The following is a 22,089-nucleotide window of genomic DNA, read 5'->3' on the forward strand; positions in this document are numbered from 1 at the left end:
AGACTTATTGCTTTTTTTTTTTTTTTGGGTGCTTAACATGACACTCCAATACACACATATCAAAATACTGAAACAGAAAGAATTATTACTCATCAATATTATTAAATCAATTATCGTCTGATATGAATCATTTGATGTATAATTTAGAACTGCCATAAAATTACCGGGCAGAGATTGTCCCTGGAAACATCCACACGATCCTGTCCAAACATATCCTCTTGAATCCCCTCAACGACACCATACTGTCGAAGGCCAGCCGGTGTCGCGCTGCTGCGGCATTACGTCTCACTGCGAGCTGCCACGAGCTGTTTAATCATCACAATTGTGCCCCCAAAGGGGGATCTGCAACTCGCGCAGGTTGTTGAAATATTTACAGACGGTGCAGACGGTGCAAGTTGCAGCTTCTGATCGAAAAGAGATCAGCAGACACTATCTCGCAGAATATACACTTTCCTCGGCCGCATTTAACTCTTCAAGATCTTCGAATTTGGCTTTCAACAAATCATCACTGCCCATGATGTGACTACATCGGTTCCGGTTCACCTCGATCCAGCTCTTACCGGGTGTTTTTCGTACATCCCTCACTCTCATCAACCTCCTGATCTCCAAAGCCTTGTCCCATCGGCCAACCGTCTTGTACACATTTGCGAGTAAAACGTAGCTCAAGTGATACTCAGGCTCCAATTCCATCATCTTCTTTGCCACCCGTTCCGCTATGGCTGGGTCAGAATGTGAAGAGCAGGCGCCCAAAAGAGCTGCCCACAGAGAAGAATCATCTCTAAAAGCTGAGCCGCTTATTAAAGCTTCAGCTTCTTCAAGAAGCCCTACTCGGCTGAGAAGATCGACCATGCAATTGTAATGCTCGACCCCAGCTACGATCCCGTAACGTGCTCTCATCGATGAGAAATACCCTCTCCCTTCTTCTACTAAACCTGCATGACTACATGCGAAAAGAACCCCGATGAAGCTAATGTAGTCAGGCCTGCTTCCTTCTTTCAGCATCTCAGCGAACAACTCAATAGCTCGATCTGCACGACCATTTTGGGCAAACCCACATATCATAGCATTCCAAGTTATCATATTCCGCACCGGCATCTTCGCAAACGCTCTATGCGCATAATCTATAAGACCGCATTTCGCATATAAATCGACAAGCGCGGACTCCACGACGACGTCTCTCCACCCTCCGGTCCGCAAGAACCGGCAATGGACTTCTTTCCCCGGTCTCACGGCCGCAAGGCCTGCACAGGAACGCAGAATCGTACCCAAACTGTACCGATCTTCCTTCTTATCCATCTCCCTAAATAGACTGAGAACAGTTTCATGGTCCCCACTCTGGCAATAGCCGCCGAGCAACGCGCACCAGGAAACTGCATTCTTCGCGGGCATTCTATCAAACACCCTGCGGGAATCTTCTACGAGCGCGCATTTTGCATACATATCAAGAGTGCTACTCTCCACCACCACATTCCCGGAGAGCCCGGTCGTAATGAGCTTGGCATGAGCTTCTTTGCCTTGCCTCGCCCTACCCAAATTGCCCAATGCTGTCATGATCGTCCCGAACGTGAATTCGTCGGGAGGAAACCCTACCCCCCGCCGCATCATCAAGTAGAAGTGCAAAACTGCTTCTTCAAATCGGTCGTTTCGCGTTAGCGCGGAGATTATGGAAGTCCAGCAAATGGGATCCGGCTCAGACATTTCGTCGAACACCCGGCGAGCACCCTCCGGCGAGGAGCATCTCCCGTACATGTCAACCAGCGCGCTCGCGATCACGAGATTGGATTCAAACCCGCGAGCCACAACCATTCCATGGACGGATCCGCCGAGCCTCACGTCACCGAGATCGGAGCACGCCTTCGCGGCGGCGGAGAGGGTGAAGGCGTTGGGATCGGCGCCGAAGCTCGGCATGGACGCGAACAAGCGGAGGGACTCGGCGGGCTCGCCGGCGCGGGCGTAGCCGGAGATGATGGAGGTGCAGGAGACGACGTCGGGGAGGGGGAGGGAGTCGAAGGCCCGGCGGGCGAGGGAGAGGTCGCCATGGGAGAGCTTGAAGTAGAGCGAGAGTAGGCTGTTGCCGACGAAGCGGTCGGAGTCGAGCCCGGATTTGAGGACGCGCGCGTGGAGTTGGAGGCCGAGGGGGAGGGAGGGGGAGAGGGTGGTGGCGCTTTGGAGGAGGGAGGCGTAGAGGATGGGTTTGGAGGGGAGGAGGAGGGGATCGGCGGAGTCGAGGGCGCGGAGCGCGGCGGAGACGGCGCCGGAGCGGCATAGGCGGAGGATCTCGGAGTGGAGGAGACGAGGAGGAGAGATCATTATCGTTCGGGAACGAAGCGAACGCGCTGCACAAGAAGGTGGAGAAACTACTTCCTGGACCTGGTCCACCGTGGACCGCTGCTTCGAATTCTCTGTTGTAGTAGTTTTGTAGATAGATACCTTTCAAAACGAAATCATCGAATTGGTGCAACATTAGGAAAATTTGTATCGTTGATTCATTTGTGGATGCGATAAATCGATTCTGGATGTGTTTTGTAATGCAGCAATTGCTTCTATATTGACAATTATAAATTTTGAAGGTTAATTTCTCACAGATTAAACAATCATTTTGTTTTCTACTTAATTCCTGAGAATGGATAGATTTTGGAATCTTGTAATTTTTGCACAAATGTTTCAGATGCTACGGATCCAGATTGGATTTTCATTTTATTTAGAACATTAATCATGAAAAATGATCAGTGGTGCATGGAATGTACGGATGCACAAGGTGCAGGCAGAGGAAGCACGTGCCAAGCCCTCCTAAAACCCCTAATCGGAACCTGATCGTGATCGAGAGTTATCTTCGCTTCTCATCTTATGCTGCGATGAACGAAGAAGGCGAAGCTTCGTCCCACGCCGAGCTCTCTTCGGCCTCGCACTCTGAATCGAAGCGCCCTCTCGATCTCCCCTCCGATTCCCTGAAACCATTGAAGATCTCGCGATCTTCAACCGAAGGAGCCGAGAAGGAGGCGAACGATCGAGGGGAAGTGGGATCCGCTGGTGCGATGAGCCAAAGCCCTAGGGTTCAGAGATATTTGATCGCGGTGGAGTACATCGGAACCCGATTCTTCGGCTCCCAGAAGCAGCCCAACTGTAGAACCGTCGTTGGGGCTCTTGAGGTATGCGTTCTCTGATCTAGGGTTAGGGTTTCTTATGATTCTTGTGGATTAGTGTTCAGCTTGTTGTGAAAACCAATCTTGTGTCAAATGCAAGAAAATTTGCAATGAAAGACGGAACTTAGTTTGTTGTAGTGGTCTTGACTATGTGTTTGTACTTATTTATGTAGGACGCGTTTCTCAAATTCATCGGACAGCCGGTCTCGATCTTCTGCTCTAGTCGGACGGTAAACATGCTATTTAAACACTGCATTGCTGTTTATTTTATATTAAACCTGGACACCTAATGACATCGCCTAATATGAGAGTTTCTGCATATAATTGTTATATTTCTTTTAAGCCAGTGAACAATGGATCAATCCTTGTTTTTAGGCCATTGAGAAAAGATTGAAACCATAGGAAATGTAATTAATTAGAGAATCAAAAGAAATTTGGTAGGAACATTGCAATAAGCTACAAAGAATTTGGGAGAGTTAATTTATCAGTATCATAAAGAAACTGGTTAATAAAGTAACTATTAAATTTATTTAAGGGTGCTAGTTTGAGCATTACTTGCTAATAACAGAACAAAATTTTTTAGAAATCCCATAGAATAGTGAGATGAACAAAAAAGAATATAAATCTATACCTCACTGTGTTCATGTTAGTGCTTGTGCTATGTATGATAAAGGAGAGGGAGTCAGTGACTTATTCTTAGCTTCAACATTGTTGTCACTTTGTCTCTGCATAATTGAGAATTGAAACTTTCTGCAGATAAAATAGTCTCACACTTGTGTGACTGACTGTTTCTACTAAACTATCTTTCAAGAAGTTTCACCTCGGAATTGTACTCATATGCTATATATATGATTCAGGACGCAGGAGTGCATGCTTTGTCAAATGTATGCCATGTTGATGTGGAGCGCATAAGTAAAAGGAAGCCTGGTGAAGTGGTTTGTCACTAGCATAATCTTATTATTAGGCTACTTTTTTATGTACTTTCATGTGGCTTTCTGTATATAAATCTTTAGACAAGTTATTTTAGGGTCTTATTATGCTGTAACTACTAATAGGCATACGCAACATTAGGTCTTTGATGTTTTATTTTATTTTCTTTTGGCAGAGGTGGAACTTGATTAAATTATTTGATGGCAAAATAATTACCATAAACATGCAAATGGGATCACTGTTGTACTTGTTTGCAAACCACTGAATTATGCATTAATTAATACATTTCTTTGGCCATCTTGCTTATTACACTACTCTTCTACTTTTTTGAGTTTAGTAATCTTCAACAATTATGTCAGAATGTTCTCATTGTGTCACATATGCAGTTGCCACCTCATGACCCTGGCGTTGTTAGACGTGCTGTGAACCATTTCTTACAGGTTTGTTTCTTACTTATATTTTGATAAATAGATAAACTTGATCTTGAACTTTATTCAGCATTACATAGCCCTTTTTTTAACCGAAATAAGTACACTACTTGCTGCCAAACTTGACAAATTACTGTTTTATTTTCTTGTTATTGGCAGAGGAATGAAGGTGACATAATGGTAACCGATGTTCGATGTGTTCCTCCAGACTTCCATGCTAGGTTCAAGGCTCTAGAGCGCACGTAGGTAGCATTTTGCAGTCTGATATTGTAGTCATATTTTTCATTTTAGAGATGATATTCTAGAGATTTTTTATTTTTTATGTTTCTATGTATTTGAATGCTGCAAGATGTACTGATCTTAATGCAATCAAGTTTGGCGGTTGTATTCTAATGGGTTCCATTTTCTATTTCTTTAAGGTACCACTACCGTTTGCTTTCTGGACCTGCGCCTTTGTCAACCTTTGAAAAAGACCGCGCTTGGCATGTACCGGAGGATCTAGATGTTCATGCTATGAAGGTATACTTTTATACTTACTAATACTATATGAAGTCCTTAATGTTTGTTCACTTCCTCCACAAATTGTCCTGGATGCAGGACGCATGCGGCGTACTTGTTGGATGTCGTGATTTCAGCTCGTTTAGGGCAGCTGGATGCCAGGTTTATTCTTATTCCCAAATTATTATGGCCTTAAGATCTAACAATATGGAGATGGTGCTCAACATATCACTTTGTTTATTTTTATTACATTTATGTTAATATTTTAATAACTTCACAACTGCATCCATCTCTTTCTAGCCTGCATGAGTTTTGGGCATGTCAACTTTGAAATTATGAGTTTTCTATAGGCATTCATACAAGTTTATTTTGGAAGTAAAAAATGTTTTCTTTGTCTACTCTAAAAAGTGTGCGTGAAACTATGAAATGGTGTGCATTTTTGGTCAATGATGTGCAGTTATTTCATTCAGGCGAACTCTCCTATCAGGACATTGGATGAGCTTACTGTTACTGAAGTATTTCCTGCTCTGTATTTCCCATCCATTGTTGAGAGGTCTGAGGTGAAATCATCAGACGGTGCACTTGTTCTTACTAAAGCATCTGAGCTGAAATCGTCAAGTGAATGCTCTAATTCCTCTGAGATGAATGTTGGAAAGTGTGGTGCTGAAAATGGTCAAATATTTGGGCACAGATCAAAGCATCGCTGCTATGTTATAACTGCTAGGGCTCGCTCTTTTCTTTACCACCAGGTTAATGGCTGATTTATTATATCTAGCTGTAGCCACTCAACATATTTCTATATTTAAAACCATATCAGAATTTCCTTCAGTTGGGATCCACGTAAACAATAACTTCAATAGGACATACTTCTACAGAGAACTATTTGATTTAGATGCTGATGTGCCTTTATTGGTGAACATTATTGCTCAATGTGATGACTTTGATTATTGACTTTTCATGATATTGCTATCAGTGCACCTGTCGCATCATTCAGACAACATGTAGCTTGGCATCTATGAATATATCTTTACTAGAAGCGCTAAAAATTGATGACGACTTATTACTTGTTTTACATTATACCTAGTTAATATACAGAGTCTTGTGATATTCTTTTGTTGTTTCGAGATTTTTCAGGTTCGTACTGAGATCTCTGTATTTGCAGGTAAGGTTGATGGTTGGTGTTCTAAAATCTGTTGGAACTGGGGACTTGACAACTACTGATGGTCTGTTCTAATATCATGTTGCCTATATGTTGCTTGCTGAAACCAGAGTTTTTATATAAACTTCGCTAAAATATCTACATTGCACACCCTTGCAAAATTTGAATTTTACCAAACCTGGTTCCTTACAGATGTGCCCTTGCACTTATAGAAATGCTCATTCTAAACAACTTTTTTAATATAAAACCAACTTCCAGGATTAATTGGATGACCCTAAGTTAAAATAAGGGTATTCTTAAATGAAACTACTTTTGAAGGGGTATAGATAAGAAGTCAGATTACAAGGTATATATGTCAATAGATGATTTTGCTGTGATATACATGTAGAAACTCTGAATTGTGTTGTTTTATCTTCAACATGTTGCAAGTGAACTATCATGTGCTATTCCTGTGACACAGTTGAGCAAATTCTTAATGCAAAGACGGTGACTGCTGCAAGTCCTATGGCACCTGCTTGTGGTCTTTACCTTGGCAGCGTGAAGTATGATCTATCCTGATGTATGAACTTGAAGAATGTGCTAAAAGTTGGGCTGCAAAATGGGGTCATACGGATTCAATAACATGCAGAGCTGCACGAAACCCAGTGTAATTTTCTGGCCTTATATTGTTACTTTTGATTAGATAAATTCTCAGTTTTGTAAGCTGAGAATTAGCTCATCCAACATAGGTTAATGCTTCAAATCAATGTTTAAGTTGCATAGAACTCTGTATATCAATCCCTTTTTCTTTTGTAGCTGGAATCCGCAGTGTGCTTACTTTGATGGTTGTCATTATTCATCTCATTGTTTTTCTGTTTACTTTTCTTCTTCTTTTTTTGTGTTGTCTATCATTAGTTCTAAATCGTACAAGTTTCATATTTTGAATCTTACTAATCATTATTTTACCACTTTGCAAAATACCTTTTCTGTATAAGCCCCTTCCGTCTTTCCTTTGATATGAACATTTCAATTAGAATATAATTTCATTTTGTTTGTCATATACTTATCATTGTTGGTTGATTACTATGTTTTAACACTCTTCAAGTTTTTCATTTGACTTCCATGCCCTGCCATAGTTATTTTTCCTCTTTCTCCATCTGACAAATTCATAATAGTTGGAGTTATGCATTTTGTTAAGACTTGCTACCACTCTACAGAGTACAACTCAAGGCGATTATTCTTCAATATGCTTACCGAGGATTGAGATACAGCTTGTTGGCTCAAACTTACAGAAGGAAGTATTGCTGAACTCTTCCCTGCAATGTTCTGCTGCCTTTTGAGTTGGTAATTGTTGTCCCTATTTGTTCCCTGTTTAGGTCAGACTCGACTATCTAAAAAGATAGGATTATGCACTTTGGAAATGATCATGTATTAGGTTTCCACAATGATTAGGCTTCTGCAATTAATTCAAGTTGTTGTCTCATGGTTTTTTGATGCTTATGAAAGGTTTTGGAACACTTTCACCAAATTAATTTTCAAGGGCAACGGAATAACCCTGATTTTTTATGTACCCTTTTTCCATTTGTTGTCAGTATATTTCTTCAATTTCAGAAATAGTAATATATCTTTGCATCCAAAAGTAGTCTTATGTGTTTATTAATTATTAAATAAATTTCTCTTTATTGTTTTCTCTTTCACTGAAAGTAAGTAGCATGATTGGCAATTTAATTATTGTCGGCATTAAGCTTCTTTGCTCTTTATGCTCTCTTACGACTCCTCAGACCGAAGCGTCATTTATTCCACATGAGCAGAAAGCACACTATGCTATGAGCTATTTTGCAACCTTGAAGACGCTTAAATATTTGAGATGAAATCTTCTATTAGGGAGAGAAATGGTAGCCCCTTATGAGGGTAGTAGAAAGCTGCCATGAAAGGAGAACATGACGGAGAGGCCAAGAGAGCGAGTGAATTAAAGAAAGGAAGAAAGGAGAGGACTGAATAGTCAAACAGGAATGAATCGCCCGCCATTTCCCCAATAACCTTATTGCACTTTGAAAAAGACACTGCACGAGCGAAAAGCTCCGATCCCCTGGTTCTCTTTGGCAGAGAAGATTGATTGATATGATGGCTCTATTGGCCAACACGGGGCTGGGCTTTTCTCTTTTTTGGTGACACTTAACAAGGTAATGATATCACCAACCTCCTTTCTTTGCTGAATGTGGGCCTGCTTTAGTGGGCCTCAGTTCTCATGCTATATTAGATTCCCATTATTACATGTTTCATTACATAGGGTCTGTGTCTATTTGCCTGTGGTTCTATTGTTGCTTTCACAGTATCAAATGTTGTTGGCAATCAGCTTAGTAGTTTGTGTGATGGCACTGCATGGTGAAGGCTGTTAGGCTTGAAGAAAACAGATCATACTTACTCATTTTCTTTTCACTTTTTTGAAAACAAATTTCGGTAAAGCAAGAGGGACAGTTTTTTGTCGAGGTACTATTGAGTTACTTTTCATATTTCATTTTTGTGGTATGTGAACATATGATGCTTAATAGAGCAAAATATGTGATCATCTATCTATATACCTGAATAAACTAGTTCAATTGCACATACACCAGTCTAGCTTTGCAAATCATTCCATTTGGATATTATCGCTCATCCCCACCCATCTTCACCCCAATAAGAGGAAATTTTACAAGTCAATGCTTTGTGTGTGACTTACTGCTATCTTGTTGTTTGATCATAATTTCACAGATTATAAAATCCAGTTTCAAATATTTAGTAACTATGTATATTTGCTGACTTAGAATTGCTGATGGACTGTACTAGGGATGTAGTAGTGCTCATTATAATTGGCGAGGTTGGTGACTTGTACTTGGCTTGCTGGAGAGATTATATGGTACTTATTATTCTATTGTAAGGAAGAAAATGGAGGCATTCTATTACATGATTAGGTCAAGGACAGGATATTACTGCTGAGCAAAATCTATCTGATTTTTTAAGATGATAATTTTAGGCCTTGTCGTGGTTGAAAATATGAAGCTTTACTTTGTGTCATTGTTTCCATTCTCGCATGTAAATTTGATGCACTGACATTGCTGCTGTTGAATAAAATAAACATCCAATGCCTCATTGCTTATGAGCAATCTGCACTTATCTTGTATTTGGACTTCTTACTTGATTGTATTACTGCGTTTTCACCACTGTAACAGCTGCAAGAATTTAAACGACAAAAGAAGAGCACGTAGTATGGGTAGTTTTGGCAGTGTGGGATTAAAACAAGATGCGTACTTTATTGTTCTGTTTGTGTGTTAATGTTCTTTGTTTTTATTTTTTAATAGTTTTACGAGGTTAAAACACAAGTATCATGTTATTGAATATTTGGAGTTCTCCACTGCTCTCAAACAGACAAAATGAAAATTAGTAGTCATAATTCTAAAACATGGTACTTTGGTTATTCTGTTTAGAGTTTCTAGTTTTTTAGTTTAATAGATGGCACCGTAATTTGGAGAACAAGCTTTTCTTTTCTTTTTCTTTTCTTTTTCTTTTTGCCTCTTTAGTCCTCATTTTCTCTTTTAAGAAGGCTTTCTTGTCTCTTTCTACTCCAGTAAATTAACTTTTTTTTGGGCTTCCCTGCGAAAAAGAGGATAGAAAAGAAACAAAAGAAAAAGAATAGAAAAGCAGCAGTAAATCATCACCTAGGTTTTTGCATACATGGCCCATTTTTTTGAGTAGCTTAACCCCTTTAATTTCTATTTGTTGATTGAGTAGCTTAATTTTCATCCCACAAGGTGGTACATTTTTGGTCCTCTCGTTTGTTAAGCCAAGTGAATATGACACCCACAAGCTAACAGCTGGGAGTGCTAAAAAAAGAAATAACAGCTCGTGATGTGATCATTGCTGTAGGGCAGTTTAGATGAGCACCCACTCTATTCGGGGGGTGATGATGATCATGACTCAACTTTGCACTTTAAGAGGTTCCCTACCGCATCATTTTCCTGTTTTCTGCTATTCAATACAACGAAGGTTTCTCTCTTTCAAATATTCAGTTTGAAGTGATTCACTAGTTTTGTCTCATCAATCTACTAGATATTGACACAATTGTGGGAGCAAATGCCTGCCTATTCTTCGCCCATCATTTTTCATCCGCTTAACAGCTGTCACAACCAATTAAAAGGCCACTTAATTTGTGTAGTACGGTATGTAGAACTGGTTCACTATTGATATTGATTTTTTTAAAAAAATTTTTTGAGAGAGAAAAATAACATACTATATGTTTCGTTTATTTTTTAGAAATAAATTTAGCTGGTAATATAAACCAACTAAACTTCGAACTTGAAATCTCATATATCAACCACTAAATTTTTTGTCACTTGCATTAAAGACAGTCAGTTGATATTGATATTTTGATTTTATTTTTTTTCCTCAGTCGAAGGTACTAGTACATCCTTTGTTTGGCATGAGCTAGCTAAAGCTTCACCAGGAATGTGGTGGCTGATTTTTTTTGTGGACACTAGTTATTAGTGTATTATAGTGTTTGAAAATGGATACATCCATCGACCGTCCCTAGCGTAAGTGACGAAGGGCTCGGTGATTGGTATCCGAGTTCTCAAGTTTGAATTCTAGTTGATTTATATTTTCAGCTAAATTTATTTCTAAAAGAAATAAACGAAGAGGATAGCATCTTATTATTCCCTCTCAAAAAAAAAAAGAAAAAGAAAATAGATACATCCAAGTTTAATCACTACTGTTTGAGCTGCACTAGGAGATCTAATTACTGTAGTTGCATATCCAGATTTAAAAACAAAATGTAGCTTTACAAAATCAAACAAAATGGGTGAAATAATAATTTAGCATATTTGCGACTGCATGCATTTTTATTTGTACTGTATTTCAATGTATGGGCTACAGAGTCTTTGGAAACCACTCAGTTTTCTTCATTTTCTGGTGAAACTAAAGTTGAAAGACTACTTTATTAAAGGAAATAAAAAATACATAGGAAACTGCAATCCGTAGGAAGCTTAGGGACTGCCATGTATATTGTGCTTAAAAAGGAAATAAAAAAGATACGATGCTTTGTGGTGTTTGTGCTTGTGGATACCCTATTCTGTAAGGCTCACCACTTTAAATGGGAACAAGCTTACTCATGATAAACACGTGCCCAATCGATTGATTACTAGTAAAAGAAATCACAAGGACGATCTTCAAGAACTTCAAACTACTTCTTTAATCGACACAATGGATGATTACGATAACAACGAATGTAGATCGTATAGCATTTCTTTTTGGGCTGTTTAAAAGGATGGTGCTAAATTTTTAGTGTGTCAAAAACATAATCATTCCGCTTAATTAAACAACTCCCAAGTGTAAAGTAGAGAGATTCAAAGTGATCATTAAAGATGTTTGCCTAGTAGGAGTTCATCATGGGTTGGTGGAGGAGATAGGAGATATCATCCACAGTTCCACACCCTTAGCCGCAAATCCGAGCAAAAGTGTGTGCCTAATATCTACAGGAGAGGAGGATAGGGATGGGGACTTGTAATTAAATAGGGATATATAATGCTTTATGATGAAACATAAAGAATCATTTATGATCCAATGTTTCCATAAGTTGGTATCACGACTAAAGTAGCATAATTGTGAGTTTGATGGATATTGATTATAGTTCGTGGGGGAGAATCATATAAATTAGTAATGTTTGGCATTAATTGTTGCTGCTATATATAATTTTCTTTTTCTTTTTCTTTTTCTTTTACTTGTAATTACAAATTCCAAATAATTTGATGTGCTGGTGAATGAAATTCTTTTACTTAATTTGGTTATTGTTCATAAGCTTTTAATACATCCTGATCATGAGGACTAAAAGTAAAAAAATTGTCACTGATTTTTTTTTCTTTAACCTGTAGGGAATAAATACAGGGTTAAAGTAGTGGAGACATGCGCCTTTTGTAGTTAAGCATGGTCTTTTTCTCGAGAGAAAGCCAATAGGCTCTCACCACCCCGACTAATACTTTGTTTTGGTGCCACAAAGCTCCCTCCCTTTGTCTCCACCACCCTCCATTTATTCTCCCCCCCCCTCCTCTCCCACGCACTCTCCTCCATTAATTTCCCATCTCTCTCTCTCTCTCTCTCTCTCTCAATAAAGGCCATGCCATTTGAAAGGGGAGGTACCCATGAAGATCATAACAACACTAAGGAAAACGCCATCTCTTTCCAAAGCAACTTAGAGCTACGGCTCGGCATCAGCTCCTCGGATAACAGCTGCTCCAACAACATGGCTTGTTCCAAAGCCATGAACTCCACTGTCAAGGGCTTCAGCTGCTCCACCAGCACAAGTAATATTGCACCTGCAGTGTTGTACCAGAGCAGTAGTAGTAGTGTGCTCGGGCTCGGAGGAGGAGGGTCTTATATGGGCTTTCCTCAAAGCCCACTCGGTTTCGTTCATCCGTGGAGTCTCGCCGCCCGGCAGCAGAAGGCCGCCATCGAGCAAGCCCACCACCAAAAGTCCAATAATCTCGCTTCTGGTTCTGCTTCTGCTTCTGCTGCTGTTGCATCTTCTTCTCTATCAAGGTGCGCGTGGCCTAGCTAGTTAATTTGAAAGTGTGTTTTTCAATTGCAACTATTTTATTCTTTAGATTCTCCGAAGAAACACGGCCGATGCTAAAACGCGGCAATGGGAACTTTCACCGGAGAAGCCGCTGGCCAGTATGTAGGATGTATCTTGTTGGAGGTTTCTAGTGTCATTTCTTAGCATCAAATTAAGTATAGTGGAGCTCCAAACGGCTTTTAATTTTTTTTTTCTAAGATTTAAAACATCAAAGTGGTTGCATTTGGTGTTCATAACATAGGGTAGCTTAATCTGTTATTACTCAAGCGATAAAATCTCCTAGCTGAAGCACACTTTCTCCAAATTAAAGGTTTATCTAACCTAGCCGGTGCAATTCATGAAGCTTCTCTGAAAGTGTTGTTATATTATAACTATCTAAAAAAGTATTAATTTTTCGCCACAGCTTTTTGTTGTAATAGAGCAGAAGTTTCAAATTGAAACCTTCACGGTTAGAGTCTGAAAGTATACTTTAAATTCTTTAAGGACATATTTTAAAATCTTATTACAACAAAGGCTCTAAATTTTAATTTATCGAATATCTAACGGCTACTGTTTGAAGTAGAAAAGTGGTTTTAGTGGTAAGAATATGCATAAATTTAGTCGGGTAATGAGGAGTGTTAAAGCCTACAAATCATGCCATGCAACAGTAATATGCTCTTTTAAAACAGTAAGTAAAGTTTACTATACTTATGAGAAGGCATGATTAGAATATGGTATTGGTCAATATCTAGTTCTAATTAAAATAAAAGTAATAAATATGCGTGCTAATGATAGCTAGTTGTCTGATAAAAAAGGAGGAGCCTACCTATCTATAGCAACCCCTTAATTAGAAAAGGTACTTAAAAGATATATATATTATGGGGAATTGGATATAGCGAGTGGGGTAAAGAGTGTAATTATGAGTAGTATACATATGCGACGGAACTTTGATCACGAACGTACATCTTAGCAAGTTATTTTCATTTTAACCTAATGTGCAGTGCATGCGTACGTCCTCTTGAGCGCATGCACACGAACATAGAGGGAGAGGAATTATGTATATATAGTTATATATATATATATATATATATATATATATATATATATATATATATATATATATATATATTTTGTNACATAGATTAAGGTTAACATTCTTGATCTTGAATTTAAAAGTCCTATACTCAAATTTTAAAGATTATTCAATTTTCACCGTCCATTTTGATATAATTTATTTACTAAGTAAACGATATCGAAAAAAACTAAAATTTTATTCCTAAGACATTCATATACCTTAGATCATATTTAACGGTGTGGATCGTTGATTTGAACGCCCTAAGATCGAAAACAAACACTATAGTACCGGAGCTCGGTACTATAGATAGTATAGTAGCCTAATTCTATATATATATATATATATATATATAGTTGAGCTAGAATACTTTTAAAAGTATCATGGAAGTGGTGCTTTTATGTTTTTAGCCTTTGGATGGGGAGATGTAAGGTTGAGATGATGATGGTAGGTGGTGGTAGGTGGTGGTAGGTGGAATAGTGTTTGATCCAAGAAATATTAGTAATCAAGGAGTAGATCCAAGGGATAAAAACCTAATAGCACCTAGGGGATGATACTTGTAAAAATATTCTAGCTCAATTCTATATATATATATATATATATATATATATATAAAGACATATATTAATAGTGTGAAAAGTAAAATTTTTGTGAACAACTTTGCGATAAATAAATCAAAACAAGAAGTACGGAATTCGATCCACATCGTGAGTTACTGCAGACAGATCAACTAATATATATACTATATTATATATATAATATATAATATAATATAATAATATTATATATAATACTATATATATTTATACATGGGGTACGTCCACAATCATAGTTTATTTCTTTTGCCCTTTTCGAAAGGTCAACCCTTGTTTCTAACAGGAGTACTCATCGACTTCGCCCTATTTCAGAAATGGTTGTAATTAATTAAAGATTATTCTTATCATGCTATTCTTTTAAGTAATATAATATTATTGTTCATCTTAAAACCATTCAGTTCGATTCTTCACATGTATCCACCGTTAAGTGAGTTTAATTTCAGTTGCTATCTATTTTATTATCTCTTCTATTAATGAACGTGAATACGCTTCGCTTCATTTTTATATATGATATATCATGCATGTGAGCTGCTGCTTTCTAATTCAAATAATTATTTATTTGATTATTTTCTTTATGAGATATTATCCTTTTGTTTTAGAGGTTAATAACAAATCATCAAAAATGCATTAATTTTCTCAAGAGCAAGTTTCTGGAAAAAGAAAATCATTATGGGAATTGAACAGTTACACACTTCTAAGCCTCATTTTCGAAAACAAGCCTATTTGAAAATTCACAAACCCTTTATGGGCCAAAATAGGCCCACCAGACAAACACAACATATGAAAACGTAAACGATCGTCCCCACCGTAAGTGAAATTTAAAGAGTTTGATGGTTAGTGCTAGGAATTCAAAATTCAAAGCCTAGTTACTTCACATTTTCAACAAAATATATTTAAAAAAAATAAAAAAAAGTTTCCAAATACATCCATGGAACCCACTGAATTGGCTATACCACCCTAATAAAGGATTCACTCAAGGCATGAAAACCATATATGACATCATGTTCCCATGCAATAACTCTTCTAGCCCTAATGCCAACACTTGTTCACCTTGATATCTTCTCCAGATATGCTCCCAATCCCTACATTTCCTAAATATGAAGTAAATGAAGGGCCATTTTGCAACTTTGTCAAAGACTAGGGATTTTCTCATGGTTGCGCATTAACTCCCCTTCCATATTTGGACAATTCATGTCCATCCTCTAACCACGTACACATTTACTATATATCTCCAACATGTTTCACCATTTTGCTCCACTTCCATTTCCTCCTCATCCATGTAAGTGAAAATATGCAATAATCTCTCTCTTTCTTTATGTTGATTGTTAGGCATTGTATATGTGCGTAGATTTTGTTGCACTTATTTCGGATACTCGTAAACATTAATGTTTGCTTGCTTACTTTCTTTCTTTGGTTAGAGCCACGCAGCTTCCGCCTTTAGCGGCGGTCGTAGGTTGGCCGCCGGTCCGCGAATTCCGGAGGAACTTAGTAAGCACAAACTTGCCAAAGTCTGCGATGGACGATCACGAGAAGGGCGCGACGAGCGCAAAGCCTGCAGCAGAGAACATCGACGACAACGACGATGACGACGACAACAGCAACGTAATGAAACGTCGGACCGAATCGAGGCCTACAATGTTTGTGAAGGTGAACATGGAAGGATACGTCGTCGGGAGGAAGATAAACCTGAGGGCCCACGATAGCTACGAGTCGCTCTCTCGTGCTGTGCAGAAGATGTTCAGCAACTTCTTCTCTAGTGAGTGAGCTTAATTTCATACGATTTTTTATTTTTATTTTTTCGTTGTTCCTTGTGTATTTGTGTTATAAAATTCGTGAATTTTGTTAGTGTTGCTGCAAATTTCTCTTGCGTTTTTTGCAATTCACTGGCCTTTTATGCCTTTTTTCTTTACCATATTTAATTTCTTCATGCAAATGTTCAATAAGAAAAAATAAAAATCATGTTGAATCGACAAATTGCGTGTATTTATACTTACGTACATATATACAATCGAGCGTACTGCTTATATATGAGCTGTTGACGTACTGCTGTTAACAGCCTTATTCTAATGCATGCTTTTGAACATCCTAATAAGCTACTTATTTCAATAACTCGGGCGAAGAAGAAGACGACGATGTCGCTGATCCGGACTTCATTCTTCTTTATGAAGACCATGAAGGCGATCGGATGCTGGTCGGTGACGTTCCCTGGGAGTAAGTATCTAACATTCCCTATTAAACAAGAAACAATGTATATGATTCAAAGTTCATTTACTCTCTTTATGATAAGAGGTTTCAAAAGAATATATTAAAAAAAAATATGAGGGCAAAATAATAAAGAATCCAATGCTAAAATATGTTTGCAGGTTGTTCATCACTTCAGTCAAAAGGTTATACATTGCTCACAACCGCAAAATGCAAGAGAATGGTAATGGTGTGTACATGTGTTTGCTTAGTATTAATTTAAACCTTTTACTAGCTTCAATATATTATCTTTTTCAATGATTTTTTGCAGGTAATGGAGGTGTAGCAGATGATGATGATCAGCATATGAAGAAACAACAAAATGAAGTAGACAAATAGAAAGGCTCATCATGCTTCAATCAAGATCACTTCATTTTGTCATGCATGCATTTCTCTATATAATTAGGTTCTAGTGTGAGACTGTGTTATGATGTTATGCAGTAGTTTTAACTATGCAGGTTGTTTGGCACCGGGCCATTTGGATCAAATTAAGGGCATTTTAAAAATAAATGTACTAATTTACCTTTTTATATGAAATTAGTAGCTAATTAGTAGCTAGCGATCGTTGCTTTGTCGAAATGTAGAATGATTAAATGATAATCACATGTATGCAGTTTCGACAGCAATCGTTAATCGTAATTACTGCTGTCAATGGAAGGAAATTAACTCAATCTACTTAATAATTTAAGATCGTTTGAGAAACGCTGTTGAGAACTCAAAACCTTCCGCTCTGATACCATGTGAAACAACCGTTGTACTCTAAAAATTTAAGCTATTAAAAAACGGTGTTTATATATTTTTATATTTAACAGGTAACAATGCTTTCTATAAATTAACCTCTTATAGTGAAGAAGTATAAATATAGATTATTGTTTGAAAATTTTTCTTTCTACTAGACCCTCGTACGTGCTAATCGTTACTTTAAAAAAATTACGAATTTTGACAACTAAATATCAAGCTTCTTATTTATCTGTTTCTCACTGCACCTTGTGTTTAAATTTGGCTTATAATAGTAAGCTATGTATCTTTTAAAATTATATTGGGCTTTGTCTTAATTTGTTCTCCCTGTAACTTTTTTTTTATTTCGTTAAGTTGGTTTTTTTCTCCCTGTATCTTTTAAATTAGTTCTAGTTCTTGGCGTTTGATTGTTCTAATTTCTCTCAAACTTCTTTTTGGGAGCGTGAGATGAAAAAGCATATAAACAACGCCAAAAAAGCAAGTTTGCATTTCAAAACCAATCAATACTCATCCATATATATATATAGAGTAGGGCTACTGTGCTATTAGGAGCACAATAGCTCTTGTGCTCCTAAGTTATTAACCGCCCATCAAATTTGATTGGTGGTTAGGATGAAAGGGAGATGAGAAATTGGAGAGAAATTCAAAGAAAAGAGAAATTAAGAAACCCAATTTCTCTCCAATTACTCTTCCCCCTTTCATCCTAACCACTCATCAAATTTGATAGGTGGTTAAGAACTTTTATATATATATATATATATATATATATATAAAAGAGGTAAAAATATCATTTTATTCTTTAGTTAACTATGATTAGCTTTTTTAACTCAGGTTATCTAAATTTTGATAACAAAAGAATATTCTTAAGAACTTTTGGAGAAATAAATTTAATAACTTAAGTTTTGTATAAATATATTTACTAATTAATATTTTTTGCAAGAAGCCTTATATAATTATTCCTAAAAAAGTAGTGGATACTTGTAGCAATCCAACATAGGCTTGCAAATTAGAGCTTAAAGATCTAGTAAAATGTAATGACTTGGAAGTTTTCATTCAAACATTTTACTCCTTGATATTGCACATCTACTGCAAATTTTACTCTTAAGATATTCGTTTATATTGGAATAAGAAAATCCGGATAAATTTACTATCTTTTTTATTAGAATTAGAATTTCTTTAGAACCAATGCATGTTTTAAGTGCATGAAAAGTACGCACCCACCAAGCGACAATATTGAGACAGAATGATTAGAACTATACATTTTATCTCATAAAAAAAAAAATTGCTTAAAATCTCCTGGCATGTTAAGGAATATATTAAAAAAAAAAAAAGAAAAGAAAGAAAAGAATCCGACAAATGAAATAAGCACATTGACACGTATATAAGTGAATCGATATGGCATAAATACTCTGCCAATTCTTGCGTTGTACTTCTTCAAGATTACTTATTATTTCTTAATTTGCTAGTCATATGCTGTTTTCGGAATATGCATGCTATGGAATTTTATACTCTCATTCCCATGGATTTATTATTGCTTAACATGGTGATTCTCATCGATTTATTTGTTAGGCACAAGTCCTTTTCATCTTTCACATTGTTAAGAAGGATCAATGGTTTTAGTTAAGAAAAAAAAAAAAAAATTCTGCGTTGATCTCATCGCGCGATTCTTTCTTTGTGCGTCATTTCAATGCATCAGCCCATATAGTAAGTAGGTGTAGCACCCATCCCGTACGTGTAGGATAATGCGCCATTAATTACATGCGCAGACCACACCATAATTAATTAAGCGCACTCGATTTTACAAAAAAAAATAAAAGAAAATTCCGAGAGGAGCTCACCAATAGTGTCTTTTTAAGGAGATCATGTCAAGTATCACTTTTATTTCTATCCAAAAAATTATAGTTATTTTTTGGTGAAATTTAAAATCTCTTTATGAATTTTAATATTAAAAAATACATAATGAATTATTGAATAGAGATGGAACTAAATCAACTAATATATGATAACTGATAAAAGGCTATCCAACGTAACGAGACGTTGTTGGGATGCTGCCCGCTAAAATTTATTCTTCAGTTTTGATCAAAAAAAAGTTTCCTTATTTGGTCTCCTTTTAGTCCTTTGGTAGGGATACATGGACTCGGCCACACTCCCAAATTTCCAAGGGACAAAAATTATATGGACATTATTTTCAAATTATTAGTTTGGGGACGATGCGAATGGGCACCGCGTGGTGAGCATGCGTCTATTACACAGACAGAGACGGAAAAAAAAGAAAAAAAATTCGTGTGCCGAGAGAGAGAGAGAGAGAAAGAAGCGGATGAAGAGAAAGGGAGGGTTGAGATGGGGGCGTGCTCACCACACAGCACCCATCCGCTTCATCCCCAAACTAGTAGCTTGGGACGATGCCCATACAATTTTTGTTCATTTTCAAGTGTGTCTTTTAAGATAGGAAACAATTAGCTGATTGGGATCAAACATAAAATTCATTAAATTTTGGAAAAAAGAAATTATATATGATGGACTCGTCCAGAACTTTGATCCAATTGCACTTAGACACCCCGAGTTCAATGAGTACAAAAAAAAGAGAAAAAAACTATATGAAGTTTCAATTTATTTCAATCATTCACCGAACTGTAAGTTTAATTAAGTTTTCTTGATAAATTGATCGTTATATAAAGATCATGTAGCCTGTTAATTCAACTTAACATTCAAAGGAAAAGGACGAACATGAATTTTAAGGGTCAAATGATTGCCATAAGCAATAACTAATTAGTGATGGGATTCACAAAATTTGAGGTTAGATGGTTAATTGCAACAAATTAAAAGACCGTATAACTCTCTTAGCGTTTATAAAATACAAGCGGTTAAGTAATAATTTAACCCAAAAATAGGAGGATCTGGCATAATTTGCTGAGAAATTTTGAGTCTACTTAATCAAATATCATCAAATAATGAAAGACGATAAAATCCGAGTAATAAGGCATCTGAATATGAGCTTGAGTTGGAAGTGGAGGGAAAATTGATCTTTTATCAGTTCTACAATATAGAATCAATCACCAGTACAAAAGGACATTCCATAATATTGATATATAGAAAAACCAATGTAAGATTTTTTTTTTCTCTTTTTTTTTGAGTCTAAAATCAAATTAAATTTGTGTTTCTATTTTTCATTTTAACAAAAGTAATTTGCCTTTGGCCAATTTGCATAAAAAATCCACTTATTTTGGGCTTTTGCAAAATCGGGCCACCTTTTTCATTTTGCAGATTCGGTCCGCTTTTTCAGCAAACTGACCAAAATATTCTTATTACTTTTTCTCTTTCATCTTTCTCTCTCTTCTTCGTTTCTCCCGTTCTTTTTTTTTTTCTCGCCGGTAGAGCGGAGGCGGAGCGGAGGCGGAGCGGAGGCAGAAATGGTCCGTCTCGCCTCTCACCCTCATACTCTCGCCCTCGCCCTTGCCTTCATCTATGCACCCCCCACCTTCCTCGCCTCCGACCCCGTTAAGGCCGTGCCGCGACTCTTTTTTTTTTGCTTTTTTCTTTTCTTTTCTTCTCCGACTCTTCTCCACCATCTCCGACGACGACGCCTCTCGCCTTTCCCCGCCCTTCTCATCTCTCCCACTCCCTCATTTTCTGCCGCCTCCGACGACGATTTATCTTCGCCGGCGCCGACGTCGACACCGTAGAGGTGACTGCGGCGCTACAGCCTCGGAGCGGGGGGTCCTTAGCGGCGTCGTCACCGGCGCCGTTACCGGCGCCGTAGCTGTTGGTAGAGAAGGTGACAAAAAAAATTATAGAAAAAACAGAAAAAAAATAAAGATAAAAAATTATATAAAAAGAAGGATGAAGATGAAATTATATCGTTAATTACAAAAAAAATTATAAGTTACACTATTTAAGATGTAAACTGCTGCTTTAAGATAAAAATTATACTCTTTGAACGAAAATTATACTATTTTTTATCTTAAACTGCATCCTTTTAAGTGATATTTATACTGTTTCTCCTCTTGTTGCACTGTTTCTCCTCTTGTTGCACGTGATTTCTTCTCCTCTTATTTACACCAGAAATGGTGCAACAAGAGGAGAAACAATGCCAACAAGAGAGAAAACAGTTATAAATATCTCTTAAAATAGTCGCACGTTTCTCTTATTGCATTGTTTCTCCTCTTGTGCACTATTTCTCTTATTGGTTATACAGAAAATGTCAACACAAGAAAGAAACAGTGTAACAAGAAAAAAAAAGTGATATATCTCTAAAACAGTGCAGTTCTCCTCTTGTTCATCTATTTCTCCTCTTGTTTACACCGAAAAGGTCAACAAGAGGGAGAAACATAGTATATATCTCTTAAAAAGATGTAGTTCTTCCTTCTTCGCACTGTTTCTCCTCCTTGTTACTATTTCTCCTCTTATTTACACAGAAATGGTGCAAACAAGAGAGTAAACAGTATAAATATTCTTAAAATAATGCGAGTTTAAGATATAAAAAAATAGGTGTAAACAATAGGAAAATGTGCAACCAGACGAGAAACAAGTGCAACTTTTGTTTAAAGGAGTGTAACGTCATATTAATATGCGTTTACATCTGAAAAGGTAATAAAGAATAACAGTGTAAATATTTCCAAGAGTGTAATTTTCGTCTTAGAAGAGTGTATTTTCATCTTAAAGCTGCAGTTTACATCTACAATAGTGCAATTATAATTCTTTTGCAGGTTAACGATACAATTT

At 37.1% G+C, this 22,089-nt stretch overlaps 3 protein-coding genes across 12 annotated transcripts; 2 read left to right on the forward strand and 1 right to left on the reverse strand.

The window, feature by feature from the left end:
- On the reverse strand, nucleotides 76-2,722 carry LOC109723524 (pentatricopeptide repeat-containing protein At1g03540). Its single transcript, XM_020251929.1, has one exon. It carries the CDS (start codon nucleotides 2,308-2,310, stop codon nucleotides 430-432), a length of 1,881 nt encoding a protein of 626 aa, XP_020107518.1. The 5' UTR covers nucleotides 2,311-2,722; the 3' UTR covers nucleotides 76-429.
- On the forward strand, nucleotides 2,727-9,280 carry LOC109723525 (tRNA pseudouridine synthase A). Of its 6 annotated transcripts, none has more exons than XM_020251932.1 (12): nucleotides 2,727-3,149; nucleotides 3,317-3,373; nucleotides 4,001-4,078; nucleotides 4,460-4,513; nucleotides 4,661-4,743; nucleotides 4,921-5,020; nucleotides 5,099-5,161; nucleotides 5,470-5,748; nucleotides 6,162-6,222; nucleotides 6,619-6,804; nucleotides 7,355-8,320; nucleotides 8,942-9,280. In XM_020251932.1, the coding sequence occupies exons 1-10, from the start codon at nucleotides 2,742-2,744 to the stop codon at nucleotides 6,714-6,716; spliced, it is 1,281 nt and encodes a 426-aa protein (XP_020107521.1). In that variant the 5' UTR covers nucleotides 2,727-2,741; the 3' UTR covers nucleotides 6,717-6,804; nucleotides 7,355-8,320; nucleotides 8,942-9,280. The 6 variants fall into 6 exon arrangements, with proteins under 6 accessions (XP_020107521.1, XP_020107520.1, XP_020107522.1 ...); XM_020251931.1 differs by having other exon boundaries at nucleotides 8,964-9,280; XM_020251933.1 differs by having other exon boundaries at nucleotides 7,355-7,481; nucleotides 7,919-9,280.
- Nucleotides 12,245-17,279, forward strand: LOC109723462 (auxin-responsive protein IAA25-like). Of its 5 annotated transcripts, none has more exons than XM_020251824.1 (5): nucleotides 12,245-12,704; nucleotides 15,807-16,144; nucleotides 16,482-16,599; nucleotides 16,752-16,819; nucleotides 16,901-17,279. In XM_020251824.1, the coding sequence occupies exons 1-5, from the start codon at nucleotides 12,283-12,285 to the stop codon at nucleotides 16,966-16,968; spliced, it is 1,014 nt and encodes a 337-aa protein (XP_020107413.1). In that variant the 5' UTR covers nucleotides 12,245-12,282; the 3' UTR covers nucleotides 16,969-17,279. The 5 variants fall into 5 exon arrangements, with proteins under 5 accessions (XP_020107413.1, XP_020107414.1, XP_020107415.1 ...); XM_020251825.1 differs by having other exon boundaries at nucleotides 16,752-16,813; XM_020251826.1 differs by having other exon boundaries at nucleotides 16,509-16,599.

Source organism: Ananas comosus, linkage group 17 (genome assembly GCF_001540865.1).
Source record: "Ananas comosus cultivar F153 linkage group 17, ASM154086v1, whole genome shotgun sequence".
NCBI lineage: Eukaryota > Viridiplantae > Streptophyta > Magnoliopsida > Poales > Bromeliaceae > Ananas > Ananas comosus.